Source organism: Poeciliopsis prolifica, unplaced genomic scaffold (assembly GCF_027474105.1).
Source record: "Poeciliopsis prolifica strain line A6 unplaced genomic scaffold, Auburn_PproV2 SCAFFOLD006, whole genome shotgun sequence".
NCBI classification, from domain to species: Eukaryota; Metazoa; Chordata; class Actinopteri; order Cyprinodontiformes; family Poeciliidae; genus Poeciliopsis; species Poeciliopsis prolifica.
Window position 1 is genome coordinate 5257709 of NW_026562381.1, and position 20891 is coordinate 5278599.

Sequence of the window (20891 nt, forward strand, 5' to 3'; positions counted from 1 at the left end):
TATAAATAGAGGACGACACTTTGGAAGCACAAAAACTTTTTCAGTCAGATCCAGACTTAAATTTGGCTCATCAAAGCAAACTTACGTCAACATCATTTTAATTTAAAGCTATGTTGTGATAATTATATAATTTATTAAATACAGTAAATTTTATCCGGGTCACACTGTCAATAAAATGTGTTTTGAGATTTAAGTTTTCGCTTTAAGGGTCAGTGGAGTGTTTAAAAATTTCAGTCAGAGGTTTAAGAGGGTATCTAAAAATAAAATGTATTTCTGATATGTCAAAACTTTATCAAGGCTGGCAGGGGACAAGAGAGCAAGACTTTTAGTGGACAAAAATTCGGCTTTTCTGGAGACACTGAGCATCTTAAAGGAAATCTAATATGCATAATTCACATTTTTAAAATATTTTTTCTTCCATTTTGGTTTCTATTGCTTCTAAAACCAGCCCAAGAGCTTGGAAAAACACCCAGCTGTTTATTTTGGAAATAAATTAATGTTTAGAAAGTGAGTTGTTTCAAAGACCTTCAGAGTGTTAAGTCACACTGCACCGTTAACTAGCAACCCCAGGTGAGCTCCAGCATATTTGATTAGTTGGTTTTACTGCCGCATGTGCCGTACAACGAAGACACTATTGTTGACTTACAATTCATTTTTTTTTACATCATTACTGGTAAAATAAAAAAAAAAAAATTCCAAAACCCCCAAAATATCATCATAAAATCTGCAGCAGACATTTCCTATAACTATTTAATTAAGAAAATAAATCAGCAGATATACTTTTAAAAGGCATTTATTGATGAAATACACATTTATGATTTGACAAAAGCTTCTGTAGGTTTGTATGTAAGAAATTCCAGCCCAGTCCTAAACCGCGATACATTTTGTGTTTAAGTGTAAACCAGATCATAAAATGTGCAATAAATAATACAAGGACAAGGACACCAAATAAGTGCCTGAGTTAACCTGCAGGAGGAAAAGGAAACGAGAGTGAAATAAAATCCAGTCCAAATCCATGTTTGTGTATTGGGTGGATTAGTGTCAGATTTCCTGATCAGCGTGAGGAACCAGAAGGCATTTAGAGACCTGAGGAGCTGGCTGCAACAAACTAAACACAAAACAGACAATGGGGCTGAAACAGTCTGGAAAAGGTATATTGCACACTTTGTTTGCAAATAGAATAAACCACGTTCTTTTTCTGCGCTCACAAAGGGAAAATTTTGTTAACATTAAAACACTACGGGAAAATTCAGACGCAAAGAAACAAACTAAACATGTCAAGTTAGAAATTTCTCCTTCAGCAGAGAAAGATTTTAAAACGGATCAAATTTAGAAAAAAACCTCCAGATCTGGAAGGATTTTTGTGTAATTTGAAAACAACAAAACTGCTGCCTAATTCTCTTTTGACCAAGAATTTATAGTGATGTGAAAATGACAAATCTCAAAGATTTATTTTTTGACTTAAATGTTTCAGAAAATCTAACCAGTTTTAATATCTGACAAAAACATTATAGAAAATGCAGTTTTCAAATTATGATTTCCTTTATTGAGTTTATAAAGTATTAGGACCACACAAAGAAAATCATAACGAGAATTAAATATTTCAATTATAAAGTTTTAAGATCACAATAATAATGTAAAGAAAATGTACTAAAACTACAAGAATTCAAAATAATGTAAGAATAATGTCATAGTAATACAAGATTATTTTTATGAATTTATCTTTGAAATATTAAACTACTCTTAAAATATTACGACTTTATTCTCATTATTTCAATTTCACTCTTGTAATTTTAGTTTTTTATATATTCTTATTATGGTCCTAATATTCTGTCTTTTTTAAATAAATGTTAATGAATTATTGACCTAAAATAAGCTCATGCATCTTGCTGAAAAGTTATCTGTAAGTTAATTTTGTGTAATTTTAATCACACTAATATATAAAACCATTCAGTCTGTGACACAGCAGAAAGTCCAGATCGGAGTGACTGATTAAACAAAACAAAACAAAAAGGGGATTGGGGGAGAGGGAATGAGGGTGGAGTGTCCTAGTCAAAGTGTGGACTTCAAATGAACTGAAATATGGCAATGAGGCTAAATAAAATGATTTATGAAATGTAAGCTCGTAACTGCAATGCTTTCTGGTAATGAGGAAACTAAAGGTTTATGAGTCAGTCAGCTTTAGATAGGACTTTTAAAATAATACATCATAGTTTGAAAACTGATTTTCTCAGCAACAGCTAAACAAAACCTTCCACACTTTCAAAGTGGACACTTACTTAACAGCAGAGTCTGTTTAAGAGTTCAGTCTGCAGCCAGAATCATTGAGGAAATGTTGTTTAATGCAAGAGCGACAGCAGAATAACCTTATAGAAGACCTTTTATTAAACTGTTTATCTGCAGCTGAGCTTGCTCTGCCATGAACCTCTGACAAGCAGCATGTCTTAATGTTGGTCCCAATAAAGAGCTAAACATCGATCCGTTCCAGTGAGCTGGGAGTGAAAACCTTACTCAGCAGAATCCATAAAAAATAATAATTCAGAAAGTCTGGGCTATTAAAACCAGCAAGTTTCAATCTGACTGAGAGGCGCAAACATCTCACACCAAAGAACCCCATAATAAGTGTGATTTCGATTTGAGCCATGAAATTGGTGCCAGCACATCCAATTTCTCACCACTTTACTTTTAGTTCTCACAGAATCCACCTCATCGGGCCTCAACTTGTTTAAAATTCCCTTGGTTTTCAATTGCATCAGCTGGTAAAGCAGACAAATCAATAAGGAGGAACGAGGGAGGGGAACAGCACCTTTATCTGCACAGAGAGGCAGAACCGACGAGAAACGACACCAGAAACAAAAACCAACAGGCGACGTTTCGCACAGCGCCTTTTCGTCACGGACTGGATTTGTGCAGGAAAACTTGGAGATGAGGGAATGTTAGCACCTTAGAAAGCACCAGAGATGAAGTCTGACCGTCACTGCGAGGGAAAACTCCACCTTTTCCATCAGCAATGAACAAAAAAACTGTTTTTGTCCACAAATTATTTTTCAATCTACTGCATAATCTAAAGCTGTTTAGTCTTAAATATTTCAGATGCACCACATTGAAATAATTATTCCACCTGACAACCGTTAACTTCTCAAACTGAGTTCCCTCAATTACAGCAGAAACAGCAGGAATAAATGGGCAAGTGAGGCATTTGTGGTACATTATCACTGCATAAAGATAAAATTGACCCAAGTAGCTTTAGTCTACTTTCTAGCGCAAATATATGATGGTGTCCAAAAGCAACTATAGATAAAAAGACAGAAAGAGGGAAAAACGTTCCACCAAAAAACATTTTAAGATTACTACCAGAAGTTTTCTAGAAATAATTTGGAAATTTCTAAACTACAGAAGCTATATATGTACATATACATATAAATAGCAATTTTTTGTCTTTCAGAGCTCAGATATTTTCAGGTTTCTTCTAGAAAACTTTTGAAATTAATCTAAAAATTTCTGAATTTTTGGTTGGAAATTTATTCCTCCATTTTTCTATCTTTAACAGTTTTAAAATCTCTTAGTGTTCTTGTAATTAGAAAACTAAACTATAATAGTTTCACTTGAAACATGTGAAACATGGGAAAATGTCTTGTTACAGGTAAAATATTTAGTCATTATTGACCTGAAACAAACTCTTATATCTTAAATAGTTTTGTCTTATTTCAAGTGAGCCAAGATATTTGCACTAGAAAGTAGAAAGAAATAGTTGGTAATAATTTGTGTTCTTGCAGTGTTTGTGAGATTTTTCTTGTTTTCTAGTCACAGCAGCACCATGTTGGGTGTTTACAGCTTCTTCACCTGAAGAGCTGATGTACGTCAAAGAAAACAGAAAACGTTCAGCACAAACCAACAAAGACAAGCAGAAGCTGGAATAAACAAAACAAATATTTAAAACCCCACAGTCGACAAACTGAAGAGTTTTATCGTTTAACAAAATTAATGTGGAAATCAAGCAGCTGTGATGCAAAAAGTTTCAATTAAAATCAGGAAGAAAAAAGTGTTTTATCAAGAAAAAGAAAAATAGTCCTGTTAGCTCATTGTTTTAGGTTTTTAAGCCATTTTAAGAATAACTTTTTCTGATTAAATATATTCCTCCAAGTCTATTAAAAATATGTGAAACCTAATTTCATAACTGAGTTTCGCACAAAATAACATAAAATGTAAAGTTTGTCGCTGTTCTTAATCTTAATCAATTTTTCCAAAAAGTGAAAACAGTAAATAAAGAACCTTTAAATACAGAATTTTTACTGTTTTACTGATGTTATATTCTGTGTTCAGTAAAAAATCAGAACAGGTTTAAGAAGAAATTCCACAGAATATTATTGCTGGAGCAGCTTAAGAAATTAAATAAGTTTTCATGAGTTGTATATTAAAAAAGATCAGACAAAAGACATGAAAACATCAGCACAAATGTAATTAATCTAAAGTTACATAGATAGACTTATTTATTGAGATGCACCTGGACGGACATTAATGGAAAGTAAAGTGGAAGGAAAAAGTCTGGCAAGAAGATGCACATAAGGGCTATTTTTCAAAGTCAAAGCTCCTAAATATTGTTTAACAACATACTTTAATAACTATAATAATAAAAGTAAATTGATGCATTTCTAATAAAATGGCTTCACAGAAACCAAAAACAATGAGCAGCTATGCTGTCAGGGCTTTAATTCTGCAGGTGTTTCAGCTGCGTTTGTCTGGATTTGTTGCCACAGAGACACAGTGCATGTCAGTGAGTGGGATTATTATTGAAATAATAAAAATATATTCATTCATAAATGAATGAATATATCGCCACTTTCAAAAAGTGAAAATATTGTGCAAGTTGTAATCCTTAAAAAGAAATAGTTTCACTTCTGGAATGATTTTAAATAACGTTTCAGTTATTCCACATCATGAAGAAGCCTCTAAATAAAACGTTTCACATGTGAAAAGGTGACAGTTCTGCATTTGCTTGGGAAAAACAGAAAAGTAAGAAACTTTTCTAAGATCTGGGGATGTAAAAGAAGAGCTTTAGCAGATTTGCTGCATCACACAGTTAAGAACCGCATGTGGTTACAGAAGAAACCTCCTCAATAATACAAACGCACATTTAAAAAGCACCAAACGACCCAGCTGTGGTCATTTTATTCTCAATTTCAATATTAAAATGCTTTAAGTAACGCCTCAGCCCCTGCTAAACCTGAATTTGTGTTCTTGAACGTTGCCTGTCCTGCAAAAAACAAACTAAAAATAAAAAATCCGAATACAGAAACAAAAACTGAAATGACAAATACATTTTTCAGGAATGAACTTGAAGACTGTGCAGCTTCTTCAGCTGGGAGTGAGAATAAACAATGTGACAGCGAGAAGACCGTGTTTCTCATTTTAAATGCCTTTTCTCCAAATTTGTCCACAATTAAACATCATAAAGCTGCAAGTGGAGCTGATGAGTCCAGATTATAAAAATCCTTAGAACTGAAGTTTCTACAGAAGAGGATTAGGGACACTGAAAAAAACAAAAAATTATTTTGACTTTTCAAAATTGTGAATTTCTTTCCTCAAAATTTTTCCTTTTTTTCTTCAAAATCCCAATTTTAGTCTCCAATTTCTGACTTTAATCTCAGAATTTCAACTTTAATGTCATAATTGAGATTTTTTTACTTAGAATTCTGACTTTAATTTTATAATTTTGACTTTAACGTGAGACTTCTGACCTTTTCTTATCACTGACTTTAATCAAAAGTTACAAATATCTATTATTTTTTATCTATTTATGTAAAAAGTCAACCATCTGATATTTTTGACTTTCGTAGATTTTAGATTTTTTGATTCTTCTCTCAGATTTTTGACTTTTCTTTGAGCATGTTTTGGACTTCAATCTCATATTCCTGGCCTCTTTCTCAGAATTCTGACTTTTTCTCTGATTTTTTTCCTTTGGATTTCTGAATTCAATTTTCTGAGTTCATAAATCACAATGATTATATTTTATTATTATTATCCAGTGGCCCTAATCCTCCTCCATAAGTTTCTGCTGCTAAAAAAAGTGCAGGAACACGAGGACGGATATTAAGGACTGCTTAGAGTGAGGAAAACAAAATTTAAATGGCTTCAATCTGCCTAAACGACGATATCTTAAACGTCTTATTCTCTATATGAGCTTGAAGCTGGGGACAGTTTTCCTCCTTAAAGTCAATTCACATATTCAGAACCCACATAAATGGTTGCAGATTTGATATAAGCTGTTTTGTGTCTTTCTCAGACAACATAAAGATGCTTTCATATAATCTGATACTGATAGCAAGTCTGTCTTTATCACCATATAGATAGCACTTCAGGGATCCACTCTCTCTTTTCTATTTAACAGTCTAAAGTCTCTCTTCAATCTCTCTGTAATGACATTTTATGTACAATATCAGCATATCGAACATAAATTACTACATACAAAAAAAAAAGCCTATTCACAATTGACAATCATTAGAAATCCAAATCAGACATAATGGAAATAAAATAATAAAAAAAACAATTCAGAGGAAATTGATTTATCAGCTTAAAATTGATGGATGTTATATAACTTTTCCATAAACTTTCTGTGCTCCCAGAACATGTTGTGTTGTGAAAAGACGCCTTTTTATGTATATTCTTACTTATATATAAAAAAGACCTTCCTCTCCAGTCAGTCGTCGTCTGAGGAGGATGAAGCTCAAAAACATGTTCAGATGACTCCCGACATCTTGTTTGTGTGTAAACAGAGCACCAGTAGTGTCTTGGTTCATGTCTTTTCTGTACAAAAGTATAAATATATGCTTTTCTCTCCTTTTTTTTTTTCATTTTTCTCTTTTTGTTCACATATGTAGGATGTAGCAGACGAAGAAAAAGGTTGTTTTAGTTTGTAAAACCACGCCGGTGTTGCAGGTCCTGTGCCAGTTTTTGTCTCATTAGATGTCGAATTGCTGGCTTTTGTTGATGTCAGGTGTTTGCTTGGTATTGATCGTCTTTGCATAAATAATAATAAGAAAAAGAAAACAAAGAAGAAGAAAGTTTCACTGCGGCGAAGAAGCCAACCAAAAGGATCCAAATAAAACAACCATTGTGTCCGTTGTAGCTACAGCAGGTCCATCTTCGGTCTGTAATGGAGCAGGAGTGGAGATTTCTGGAATGGACAACAACATTTTGAAAGTTTTACCAAGTATTTTTTCCTAGTCTGTTGTTCAAATATCTTTGTGCAAAAAAGATAATCTGCCAGTTGATCTTATACTTTTTCAGCAAAACTATTATTATTTCCTTAAAACAAGCTCTCATATCTTGCTTAAAAGGCACTTTTGAGTTAGTTTTGTCTAATTTAAACAGTATCAAGATATTTGCTCTAGAAACCAAGCAAAAAATCTTGGTAAGATTTTGTGTTTTTGCAGTGCTGGACTCTCTTACGTTGTTGATCGTGTGACTAGTGCGACGCAAAAAAGTGTTGCAGTTTTGCCAAATGCACAAATTTTGATATAACCTTTTTTATCCTCTTCACAACTGTTGTTTCAATTAATCAAATTTATTTTCGTAACTCCAATCTGTGCAGTTATGTGGATTATGGAAACACAACTAGTGAAGGGAGACGAAACCAATTATTGATTAGAATAGTGTTTAGTTTGACAACATGCAACAGGATTAAGTCAATCAAAACATTTCATAACTCAGCTGGAATTCATGTTTATTTCCTCAAAACTGCCAGAATTAGTTACCTTAAATCTCCATCTTGTCACAACAACAAATTTCAAAGTGTGGTCCTTTCCCAGGATTTCCTCGTTGCATAAAATATCCAGCTGTGAAAAGAAGCAAAAAAAAAAATTATTTATTTACCAGAGAGATCGAAGGAGAAAAATAAAATGTTTTTTCCCCACAGAAAGCAGACTGGATGAGGATTTCTGCTGCTAGTTTTATCTGTGCACAATGATGATGATGATGAAGTTTGTGGTGAAATCTCAGTGAACGACAGAAGGAACCGGACGGCCGAGGTTCGATAGCGAACACGCGGCTGGCTCGATGAATCTATTCCCACCGTGAAGCAGTATTGATATTCTACAGAGCGCCGTCTGCAGGTCAATACTGAGACAGAGAGGGAGGCCGTGCGTCACAGCGGCACCTGCTGGTTCACTGCTGCACACTCATCAGGTCACAACAAAACTCAAAAATATAAGACATAAATCACTGTCATACTTATTCTGAAATACATATTTTAAATGCCTGCATCTCTTTATGTTGACTTGAAAATATAAAATTCTGATTTTAAAAATTGTTTTAGTAACAATGTAGAGAGTTTAAGCTATAAACTTCCCACAAATTACACAAATTAACAACAGCACGTCTCAACAAATGGTAATTGTTGTAATCAATATGGACTTCAAACTGTGTCTCAATATCTTACAATGATGACACAAATCATCTGGTAGGATTATTTTTGAGCATCTCCCTTCTTGGTTTCTATGTAAACTTTAACGTTCCTATTCTTCTTGAATTGTTAAGCATCAGACGTCCTGCAGATAAATTTAAACGGGTGTGTTTATGCTCTCGCTTTTAAAATCCGGAGTCGTTTCAAGCATCTTTTCACAGTCAGTGAAAGCCACAACAATAGCCGGAGGGGTAAAGCGCGGCCGACGCTTCAGAGCCGCGCGATGCAAGCCGACGATCTAATGGAGCCGACCCACTCATCTGTGTGACAGCCAAAATATTAAAAGACACGAAGGAAAAACGGGAAAAATAGGCAACGAGAAGGCGATTGTGGCGATTTCTCACAGCCATCTAAAAATCCATCTGTCAGAATATCGCCCACTCTTGCCTACCCCTGCTGCTCTGCACGGGGCGGAGAAGACAATAAATAGAAAAATTAGATATCATGGGGGCTTGTTTTCATGCAAATTATACCAAACACAAAGGGCACAAATGAGTCACAGCATAAAAAGGAAGAACGTTATTTTAATCATGTAAAACAATCATGATTAATCTCACGTTTTCCTTCTACTCAACTTTGCAATATACCGCTGTGTGTATCACAAAGACATATAATTTAGATTCTATGGAGAAGTGCAGAAATAAATAAGTATTTCAGTGATCTTGTGACTCGGTGAGACTCAGCCATCCAGCCTGAAGTGTGTTGCTTTCTGTACCTCGTTGAACGATGTCAGGTTAAGCTTTTTGGCGATGAACTTTTTGAGGTGGAGGACGGTGGCTTGTGCTGAGCAGCGGATCCATTTGCGTTTCAGACCTCGAAGTTTGCTGCTGTTGCACTCCAGGCAGATGCTGACCTTTTGGACAAAAGAAAAATCATGATTATAGGATCTGCGCCAACTCCACAGATATAAATGTTCAATCAATCAATTTACAGAAGTGCTAAAAGCGTTGCAGCATTGTGATCATTGCTTTCAGTACCTGTGGAAGTAGCACTGAAATAATCTGATAAATTATGACAAATCGATTGTTAATCAACTAACTTACTTATTGATTAGTCATTAACTAACGTACACTAAAATATCTAAAAAAGAACAAAAGTTATCGTTCCAGTACCATCATTACTGCACAACGGTGTAGATCTACTGTAGGCAGAATTTGCTTGTAGGACTGAAACGATTAATCGTTATTAATCAGAGTAATTAAAATAATTGTCAACTAATTTGATCATCATTAACTGGAGTATGCAAGAGAATACAGTCAAAGCAGTAATTAAGTATAAATAAATACATTATATTGCATTTTAGACAAAGAAGTGTATTTTTTATTTGCACATTTTACAGTATTTCTAATATTGTATACAAAAAGGCTTAAGTATTTAAAAATCCTCATGGTGCCATTTTTTATCTGATTCATCAATTAATCATCAGAAAATGGATTAATCGATTAATAAAATAACTAATTAACTTCGTTGCAGCGGATTCTCTATTCTGCTTTCATAAGCAAAGTTGGCGAAATCAGCGATGTTAATCTGCTATTGGCTTCCTGAATGTCACTGATTTTCCCTGCCACTGGCCTGTGAATTTGTTTTGCCCCCTCAGGTGAAACGGAGCGTGGTCAGAAACCATTATCATGACTGGGACTCACACATCAAGAGACAAAACAGGAGAGAAGCAAAGCTCTTCATGTGCGACTGTCCTTCTGTCTCTTTTTATTCCTCTTTTTGGAGATAGGAGGCGACAACAACCCCCCTGTTTAAACATCCTCAAATAAACAGTGGCAGTGCTTTGCCGAACAGTCTGCCCTTCAATAAGCAAAGACCAACATCTCAGTGTGTCTGGTTTCCAGTGGCGCTGGCAGTGAGGGGAAGCTCATAATGTAAAATAAAAGCCTTGCTGGTGATCAGGACTCTGCGGCGGCTCGGTGGCGGCCTGCGAGGCACTTTTATAACATTATAGTACATTACCGACGGGTCCGCGGAGCCAAGGAGGGCTCCTGCAGCTAAACACACAAATGCACTGATGCAAGAGAGAGGAGAGCAAAGAAAACACTGAGTGTGCTTTGTGAGGCGCGCATAAAAAGCTTCAGGCTCATTACAGAGCTGTTGCAGAGCTCTGACGCAACTTTTTCATGTTGAATATTTGCTCGAGCTTCGACTTTGGACAACCGAGGCCTCAAGTGGCGTCAATAAGAAAATTTACAGCTATTTTCTAAATACACAAATGCAATTCTTGACCTTAAATCTAAGCAATATCTGATTTCTTGAGTTTGTTTGTGTGTGAAGCTTTTGGTAAAGAAGTCTACTCAACTACTGAGTAACTGATCAAATTATCAATCTATTTTAAAAAATGTAAGTTACATCATCAGAAGGACTAAAATATAAAATTTTATGGAAATTTTGGTATTTTAAGGACCAAACTCAGTAATTTATGTAAGTAACAAAAAAAATAACAAAATAAGGCAAAAGAAAAATTTTTGAAATCATTTTTTTTCAATATAAAACTTTAACAACCTGCATCTGTGTGTCTTTTTATGATGAATTTTTGGTTAAAATATTTGTTTTTTATTGAGTGAATAGAAAATTCAGAAATTTTACTCATGTAAGAGTAGCGATAAAATTACTCAAAGAACAGTGAAGTAAAAATAGTCCTAAAAATTACTCCTGTAAATGTAACTGGTTACAGCCCAACTCTGGTCAGAGGTTTCATTAGTTTTCTCAGGCAGCGCCACAAGGTTACGCTCTGAAAGGTCGTCCAGGAGGCAGCTGGAGGTCGTCCATGCGTGGCGGCTCGCCTGTCGATTCTTACACCTGACTGAACCGGGAGAGGAAGAGGGATTCGTCTTCCTCATCCTACCTGCCCAGAAACGCTGCTGTGAATCTTCTGAAGCTTTTTCTAAACTCTTTCTGTGTTTTAAACTCGCAAAAATCTGAGTAAACAGAAACAAAATTACTATTTAATTCATAAAATGAAAAAAAATATGCACTGCTGGTGTTATAAAGGGGAAAATTTACATTTTGGACATTTTTTGTACTTCCACTTAAAAAAAAAAAAACTTTTGGCATCAAGTTCTTTGGTTACCTAGCAACTAAAGCCAAACCCTTCCCGTTGCCCAGCAACCCAGCACATTTGGTAAGCCGCTTTTGGAGATTTTGAAATATTCACATTTTAAAACCAATCCATGCATAAATTACTGTGCAGACATTTGAGGAATATAAAACCAACACAAAACCTGAAGCAGAACATTATCCAAACTGTAACTGACTATTTTCATTCCACTAATCAATTATTTCTTACATCAATACATTCAAATGTTATGATTTAGTTGAGCTCAGATCAGTTTTATGTACAAACTACATAATAAACTCTTCATAAGGTGTACATAAAAGTGATTTGAAATTAAAGAAAAACTGTGAATTAAAGCTGAAGGTCAGGAAGAATAATTAAAGCAGCTTTTATTTAATTATTGTGTTGAGCTAAAATGCCCTAAATAACAAAATGAAAGTAAATAAATGTGAAGTAATTAGCTAAATAAATACAATAATACTTGATTATGTTTTCATTTATGAGTTTGTCTACAGTCTTAAATGTAATTTTTTGGAGATATAATTTATAAAAATATACAGGACATATTGAGCTGATTTGATTTTGTGATGTTATGTATAACAAAGTGAAGGTAAAATTAGCTTGAACTTTTTAATCTCTAAGAACACTGTCGAGCTGAAAGGAATTGAAAGTAATCTTTTTCTCTTTTGATTTCTATATAGAAAGGTTCAAATTTACTGAAAAATAAACAGCAATGGTTTGTGAAAAAGTCTAAAATAAAGAAGCATTTGACACCCTTCTGTCTCTACAGGTAAAAAAAAATATTTCAACAGTCTGGATGAAACGTCGTTTAATGTCAGCTTTCATTTCTGTTTTCTCCTGAAAGCTCTAAAACACCTTCTCATCTTTTCCCATCACTCTCTTCCCCTTCCTCCAACATCATCGTTTTCTTCCGATACCCCTCTGCTCCTTCTTTCCTTTCTCCTCCTCCGACAAGCTTCAGTCACCGAGGCTGAAGCTGGGTGACTGAAGCTACTCTCAAACACAAAAATCCTGCAAATGAAATTCTGCAATTTCATGATCACCTCATCACCCTTGTTACTGTCAGCAGCCATTTTGGCCTCTCAATCCTGCAATTTCCTGCAATTTCTCCCTCTTTTATATGTCATCTTGTATTTCCCGGCTCTCTCCCTCTCCACCTCTCGGTGACATTTCACATCACTGCGTTCAGACTGCAGTATTAGCTATTCTGTGGGCATTTCTGCATCGCTGCTGAATTTACAGAAGGCCAAGATCTTCACCCACGTCAGGACAGAATACCCCTCCCACATCCAGGGGAGGGAGAGCTTCTTCGGAGATGAAGGGCTTGATTTTCACTGTTTTTTGGTATGAAAAAAAATTTCCGCCTGTGCATCAGTATGCAGGAGAGATGCTTCATGCTGCAGAGAGTCTGTATGGCAACAATGACAACTCAAATCTCCACAGTTTTTTAGCCTGACTGGTTGTGTTGTTCATGCCTTTAAGACTGTTACCAGAAATTGAAGTTTTGACAGGAAACAGAACCAATTTCTCCTTAAAAGTTAAAAAAATTATATATATATATATGTCCATTTGTTCAGAATGAATAAGCAGAATAATAACCTGCTCGTCACTGCGGTGATAGTCGTTGTCCTCCTCTGGCTTCTCCTCTCCGGCCTCCTTATTCGCTGTGTCTTCTAACTTTGTGTCGCCTGTTTGAGAAAAAGAAAAAACTATGATAATCTAAAAAAAATGATACATAAATGCAGATATAAAAAGTACAAATAAATGCAAAGTTTATGAGCCACAGGGTACTTCAACACATTTCATAATTATCCAGAGTTAAATTAATAGATTTTGCCTTTTTGTATTTAGTACAAGACATTAGTAGATATTTTTGAGGTCTGTCTTTAAATATATGAGGTTGATTGGAGATAGATGGATGGATAAGTAGGAGGAGGTTCTGGAAACTAGAACATTGCAACATTGGAGTGCCGCTCCAATGTTGCAATAATACATTAAAGGTTATAAGGCTGATTTTTGAATATGATATGCTGGAATGTACTTTAAGTTTTAATGTATCCAAAAGTTTTAATTTTCTGCATCCTATATTTAAATAAATATATAAATATCATTGAGATGGAAAAATGTAAGTTGGATCAGTTTTCAGTTGCTAGAATAGACAGGATCTGTTTCTTTTTGAGTCTGAATGATGAAGTTACTTTATCCTGGTGATGTCAATGTTGCCTCCTCACAACCTGACAAGACAGATGGCAAACAAACCATCCATCTCCAGCTTTTAATACAGTATATAATTCATTTGAGCTGAGGGGAAAGCCAACCAGAACAGGTTCAGTTGAAGGGCGCTCCCTCACCGCAGGAGAGAGTCCTCATCCATCTGATAAAAGCTCCACGAACAAGCAGCACCAGCTGATCAAGTTAGAGTACACATCTTTTATGAATTTTCCTGTTGCCTGTGATATTGTTGCAGTATTGAATTTTTAGCTGTAAAACTTGGTTATCGAAGTCTAAATTGCGTTGCGGTGACAGGAACAGCAGTGCAGATGGGTTTTGCTTTCCAGTAACCTTTAGAAACAAAGAAATTCAGTCTGTTCCAGGATTCAGCGGAGGTAATAACTGTGTTTATGTGAGTCTCAGACTGTAGATACGCTCTGTCCTCTGTGAGTATTTTCCGTCTGGGCCAACTGTCGCTATCCCTCTGAGGAACATTAAGCTTGTCCGGTGTTTGTCTCCAGCGTTAGCCTCACTTATTGCTCATCAGGAGGGCCATGCTTTAGTTAAAGTCTCATATCACGCCAATTCCTGCGTCTTGTGCTGTGTCTTTTCATCTCCCCTGTTACCGTCAGCTAATGATCTTCTGTCTTTTTTATGATTTATGGCACATCTTCCCAACGCTAAAGTCCCACAGGCGTGCACAATGACGTTTTCAGGCTAGCTTGTGAGAGATGGAGTGAGCCATCTGTGTGTGTTGGTGTGGGAGTTTAGATTGTCATGAAAGCAAAAGTGTACTCTGCAGACTCGATGCGTCCCCAAGTGACCCAGTCTTCTTGGGTTAAGTGCTCAGAAAAGCTGGTAATTTAGAAAAATGAGTCTGTGTGCCGGTGGAAACAGCTTTTGTTTTGGCTGGTGTCAAGCAGTCCTCCAGAACTTAGTGTTTCCATATGACAGCAAACAGATTTAACGCGTTAAAGGGGATTGATTATGAGAAAGTCATATTTGGACATTTTTATGCTTCCAGTTGGGTCGCAATGGCTTCTAAAATTAGCTGAAGCGCTTAAAAAGACCCACCCGCTCTTTGGTGTCTGGAAAATTAGTCGCTTCAAAAACCTCTTTATTATTAAGTCACAATCAACAGGAACTGAGCCGTTACCAGCAACCAAACCAGAGCTCCTGCACGTTTGGTTTTACTGCTGAACAATGGCTGCTGGAAAGGACAAGTGTTTTGTTGTTGACTTCCTGTTCATTAAAGCAGTGGCTGAATTGTTGCTGGTTGTGCAGGAGCTTCCACTTTTGCTTTTCAAAGATGTACGGTTGTATGATTGTGAATCTATTTGTGATCATTTTCATGTGTGAGTGTAAAAAAAAGTATTAGACCAGATATAAACAGTTGTGGTTCAAAGCTGTGGTCTTTTAACTTTTAAAAATCTTTCTAGTGGCAGCAATAAATGCAAAGTGAATGTAAATACAGTGATTAATAATTTTTTTTTACATTCTCTGAGGTTACAACAGATCAAATCAGAATGACATATTGATTTTAAAAGAAAACCTGTTCTAAACACTCATTAGCTAACGCAAATATCAGCAATCGGGGCAATTTATTTCAACCTGCTACGACTTCAAGTTCCTTTCAAACACTGAACTCTGCACGACTGCATAGTTTGAAAAATATCCTGCAAGATCTGAAAAATCAACTTAAAATTAACCCAGTGCTGCTAAATCAGATACTGGCCATATTTACATAAATCTACAGATATTATCACTGCCTGAGGCAGAGGAATAATATTTAAATTTTAATCTCCTGCATGCAGATGATGCTGGATTAAAGTCCAGAACTTCCTTTGTTTTAATTTTCTTTCTGAATGGGTTTCTCTACGTTCTCGCTTCAGCCACAAGTGACTTCGAGGAACAGAACCAGAGCAGTTCCTCTCCCATTTGAGCCTTAATTACCAAAATCAGAGAGGGGGATTAAGCGAACGATTAGGTCTGCCAGCATGACAGCCCTCTGGACACACATTCACACCAACATGCAGCAGAGAGCCGGTTTAGAAAAACGACTGTGCACAAAAACCAAACCATCAACTCACTCTGGTTGGCTAAATTGCCTTCATCTGTGCTGTTTAATGGCTTCTGCTGTTCCTCATGGTTGTGCTGCTAATGTTAGTCATTACTGGTTGAGGGGGGTTCATTCTTTACATAGGCTAATAAGAGCAGTGACACACTGCTGAGGTGAAAGACATTTAAAACCTTTAAACATTAAAACATGTAAAAACTATTTTTATTTTATTGCCCTGGGAGATTAAAGGGGTTTTCAAACATGTATGAAACAAGACATCACTTTAGGTGTTGTCTTCTCTCATGAAACATGTTGAATTTTCCATATTTGGCTTTTTCTGGTGCATGATTATGACAAATATGCCAAGTCAGTGATGTAAAACCTGAATTAAATGTGGCATGATGAATGTGGGACAAACAAGACACATATCCGATTTAGTACCACATCTGGATCTGGCTCAAATTGGATTTTTATTTGGGTGTCCTCCATTCATAAATATAGACAGATGATGTTTGGTGATGCATCTCCAAACTAAACAAGTTACCATTTCTGGTTTTGGTGCATTAAGTAAACAGAAAAGGAAGTGTCTGAATAGAAAAACCAGCAATTAGAACCATTCAGGAGAAAATGGTCTATTTCAATCATTGGCTGCCTGGATGGTGCAGCTTATTGTTGCTTTTGTTTGGAGACACATTGAAATTTATAAATTTTTCTTGCAATCCTACCTTTGCAATAAAAAAAAAATAATCAAAATGTTTAAGTGTTTGTCAGCCTAGATTGAAAAAAAGCAACTCCAGAATAAATACACAAAACCTTCAAAACTAGAAACAACCAACTCAATGCTGTTGCTGCTTTCAGTCCCCGTGGGGAAAAAGTTTAACAAATAGCAACTACATGAAATAGTGTGTGCAAAATGGTAGCTGTATTTCTGAAGCCTGTGCATAAAGGGTGTGTTTGTACCATTTCGCTGATCTAGATGAGTCTTCATGTTGCACAGCTCTCCTTTAATGTCCCCAGGCACCTCCATGCCCAGTTTCTGATAGAAATCCCTCTGCTTCTTTATCTCCGCTGCACAAGAGGCAAACACGACAAATAAAAGGGGATTTCTCAAGTGTCTGATTACATCTGTGGTAAAAGCTCCTCGGGTCTAGAAAACAATCCACAAATGAAGGATGAGCTGTAAAAGTGCGCGCATATTTTAACGTTGTAAAACCAGCCAGATAGAGATAAACAACATGGTTGAAGCTGAAAACCATTTCTGATAAAAGAGGGTGACTCTTACCCTCTTGAAGTCCCGGTACCAGCTTGTAGACGATGTCTTGCATTGTTCGGTCATGGCTAAAACAGATGAAGGAAATGGTTAGCAAACCTAACGCAAAGAACTGTACACAAAATATTAATCCAACATGTTTATTTCTACATTTCAGAACCACGATTAATCAGTCTCTAGTTAAAATTTAAAGTACCCTGCACTGCAAGGTGATTAATTCCCAAACACTTCCTTGGTATTTAGTTTGATGAACCAATAGATATTAGTATATAACTGTGAAGAAAAATATTTAAAAGATTTGTAAATAATCAATCTGTAAAAAATTGACACTTTTTGCCATTAAAGTTCACTCTCTTTATAGCAGCTGTAGCTCAGTCTGATTACAGTCTGATTTAGGTCTGAACTTTGACTGGGCCATTCTAACACATGAGAATGCACTGCAAAAACACAAAATTATATGAAGTATTTTGGTCCAGTCAGTTTTCATCAAAATAATTGATTATTGACTTTTAAAAAATCTAGAAACTAAACTTTGATTTTGTGTTTTTATAGTGCACAATTTTAAGACAGTTGGACAGGGAATAACATGTGGACATAGAGATATTACTCCACATCTAGAAAATAAATCTACTGGTTTTCTGTTTTTGCTCTAAATTTGTCACCTTAACTGGAATTTCTATTAACTCCTCTGAGATTCCTAAGAGGAGAAATGAGAGTAAAAGTACTTCTCACATAGAGAGCAGGCTTTTATTTTTTGAAACCATATGAAATGACTGTAGCTACAGGCATCACTCTTCCACCCACCAGTTGATTTATCCAGCATGTCAAACCAAAAATGCTCACCTCTTTGCCCTCCTGCATCTCTGTAAACTCTGGATCATAAAAAGCTTCAAACCTCAAGATGACATTTATGGAAAAATGTCCAAGGTGTTGTAACATTGACACTCTCTGAATTTGGTGTGGAGCATATGCTCTTCCCAGTCTGGCTGTGAAGTAGCCTTTTTTTTTTTCTTTCTGTGCTTGTGACACGGCGGCACAGTGGGGGCGGCCTGGGTCTGACGGTGCTTTTTGACACCTGGTTCTGACAGCCGGATAACGGACACGGCGTGTCGAGTTTGCAGCAGAGTTATGGAGGAAAGATCCAGAAAGCGTGGCATGTTTGTCAACGCTGCGGCACACTGAGGGTCAAAAGAAAATGAGCTGTGACCAGCAAAACAGTGACCCCTGCTGGACAAAAGATGGTAGCACTTCCAATTTTTTACTGGGAGCTGAAGAATTTACTCGTTGTTTTTCTCAGTTGCATTCAGAGTTTGGTAGTAACTAGATATATTTACTCAATTGCATTTATTTAGAAGTATTTTAAAAAGCTGTACTTTAACTGAATGAAAAACAAACACGTTTAAACCAAAAAAAAAAAAAAAAATCACCAGGCGCAAACCTGCAGTTTTTGTTAACTGAAACGTTAATAATTTTATAATAATAATACATTTTAAAATAAAACCTCAGTTGTATTTTAATTATTTGGATACATTTTTTTGCCTGATTTTGCTATTTCTTTGTTACTCATGTGAATTACTCTAATTTTTGTCCTTAAAATACAAAAATTGCACTTAATTTTACATTTGTTCTGTCTGATTGTGTAATTTTTAAGTATTAAAGGAGTGGTAATCTGATTAGTTCATCAATACTTGAGCACTTTTTTACCAAATACTTTTTTACTCTTGAGCAATTTCTTGGATGGCTACTTTTTACTTTTACTTGAGTGAAGATATTTTGAAGTAGTGTTTCTACCTACTTCTGTTTCTATTGGACTTTTTTTGGGTAAAATTTTATGTCCTATGTTTGAAAAACAGCAGATAAGAAAACAATAATTTCCTAATTCACTTGGAAATTCAGAAAAGTGTATAAACAGATTAATTTCTTAAAGCGAGATTCAGATATCCGTGTCAAGTTTGATCAACATACTGTAAATAAGCCGAAGAATTTTATTCACCATCTGTTTGACATGTTGGCTTTAAATCATTTGTGATGTTTGTTGTCAAGTGTAATTTCCAGCTATGTAAAATTTTCTGTGAAATAATGAAGCTGCAGCCAGCTCTGTTTATTTGATGATAACTGAAACTGCAATATTTTGTTTCTGCATTAATCACAAAAATAATACTGAAAAATCAATTCAGGAGCTTATTAAACCTTATTTCTGCCAAATACTGTTGTCACAAATTTATGTTAATAGTATTTTTTTTTAATATAAATGTAAATCAGTTGTAATAGGAATCATTAACTAGAATGAAAGTGACTTGAAAAAGAGCTATTAATCATAATAACCTGAGGTCCAAAACACAGAAATACAACCTCTACAAAAAAGTGAGAAACAAAGTATGGACTTACAGTAAATATAATTATATTAAATTTTTCTGAGAAAAAGCTCAGAAATGTGTTTTTCAGGAGTTTCCATTTAAGAACCAAACATGAAGTTTGGATGAGGATTAGTTTTCCTAAAGCTTCTGAAGCATCTATGTTGGTTCATTTCCTAAAGCATTTTGATTAAAAAGCATAAAATCTCTCAACAAGACATAAAGAAATGAAACTTATATTCAACAGCAGCGCTGCAACGCCTGTCTTTCTGCACCAGCTGTGCAGCTTTTGACAGAAACTACATTTCTAAAGTCATGAAGGATTAGTTTCTTAAAATGTGCATCGCTAAGTAGCAGAGGTTTCACCACTAAATACACTAAAACTCAGCCACACATCTAAACAGAAACAGATGAAACTGTTTGTGTTGAAAGTGATTTAAAAAAGGAGGTGAAGTTAACACCCAGTCTGATCAAACATGTTTTATTAGAGCAACACTGAGACCATCTGACCATCTAATGTTTTCCATTTGTCCCAGATTGATGGAAAACTACAACAAATAGCAAAAATTCAAAAAAAAGTAAAAGATACATTTTTAATTATTAGTATCATAAAATTGTATATGTAAGCAAGTTTAATCAAAAATTAAAACTTGATTATAAAAAGACAAATACTTTGTAAGAAAATTATATTGGGAGTATTTTTATCCTGATCACAAATTCAAACTCTCAACCTTCATTGTATAATTTTTGAATTGCAGTTGGGGGCCACACAGAATCCGTCCACGGGCCATAAAAGGCCCATGCGCCATGCTTTGGAAATCCCTGAGATAAATCAAATATAAGAAAACACATTGACAGTTTTGGGGATTTTAACTAAGGAAAATCTAAGAAAATGTTGCTGAAATATCATAAAACATGACAAAGGTGAATTGAAATAAGTATGTTAAAATTAAAAAGTCAAAAACGTCAAGCAGGTCAAGAGTTCACAAACAATAAGCTGAATCTCAGAAGGCCAGAGGTTATTTCTGCTGAGCGCATGCAGAGCTGACACAGAGCTGTGCGTCACTGCAACCACAGATTACAGATCAGACTAATCACGGAAATTATATTAGTGTTTCATTAGAATGCAAATCTGCACTCTGCCAGCTCTTTGTGAAAAAGTAATAAAGCTTTCAAATTTGGGCATTGTGCTGAAGTTTTCTCCCACTCCCTCTTTTCTTTTCATTTCCCCTCCAAGCGGTTAGACACTTGATCAATCCTTCAAAGCGCTCTTGATCAATAGCCCTCCAAGGTCCCTACGTGCCTTTTCTCCCATCCATTTCCAGTCCTTCCACTTAAACAATCAATAAAATTCTGCACAATTCATCTTGAATTGTAAAATTCAAGATTAATTCTAAGATAAATTATACATAGTGAATTATACATGACTTTATTGGAGTTCAAATCTTTAAAAG

At 35.4% G+C, this 20891-nt stretch overlaps 1 protein-coding gene across 1 annotated transcript in view; it reads right to left on the minus strand.

Moving 5' to 3' along the window:
* Positions 1-777: 777 nt before the first annotated feature.
* Positions 778-20891, minus strand: part of LOC129360692 (polycomb group RING finger protein 3) — a 45428-nt gene continuing 25314 nt past the window's right edge. Inside the window, exons 5-10 of the mRNA XM_055031052.1 lie at positions 17096-17151; positions 16774-16881; positions 13143-13231; positions 9177-9314; positions 7755-7835; positions 778-7174 (exon numbers count right to left, since the gene is read on the minus strand). Coding sequence (XP_054887027.1) covers positions 7127-7174; positions 7755-7835; positions 9177-9314; positions 13143-13231; positions 16774-16881; positions 17096-17151 — 520 coding nt within the window. The 3' untranslated portion in view covers positions 778-7126. The remainder of the gene's footprint in view (positions 7175-7754; positions 7836-9176; positions 9315-13142; positions 13232-16773; positions 16882-17095; positions 17152-20891) is intronic.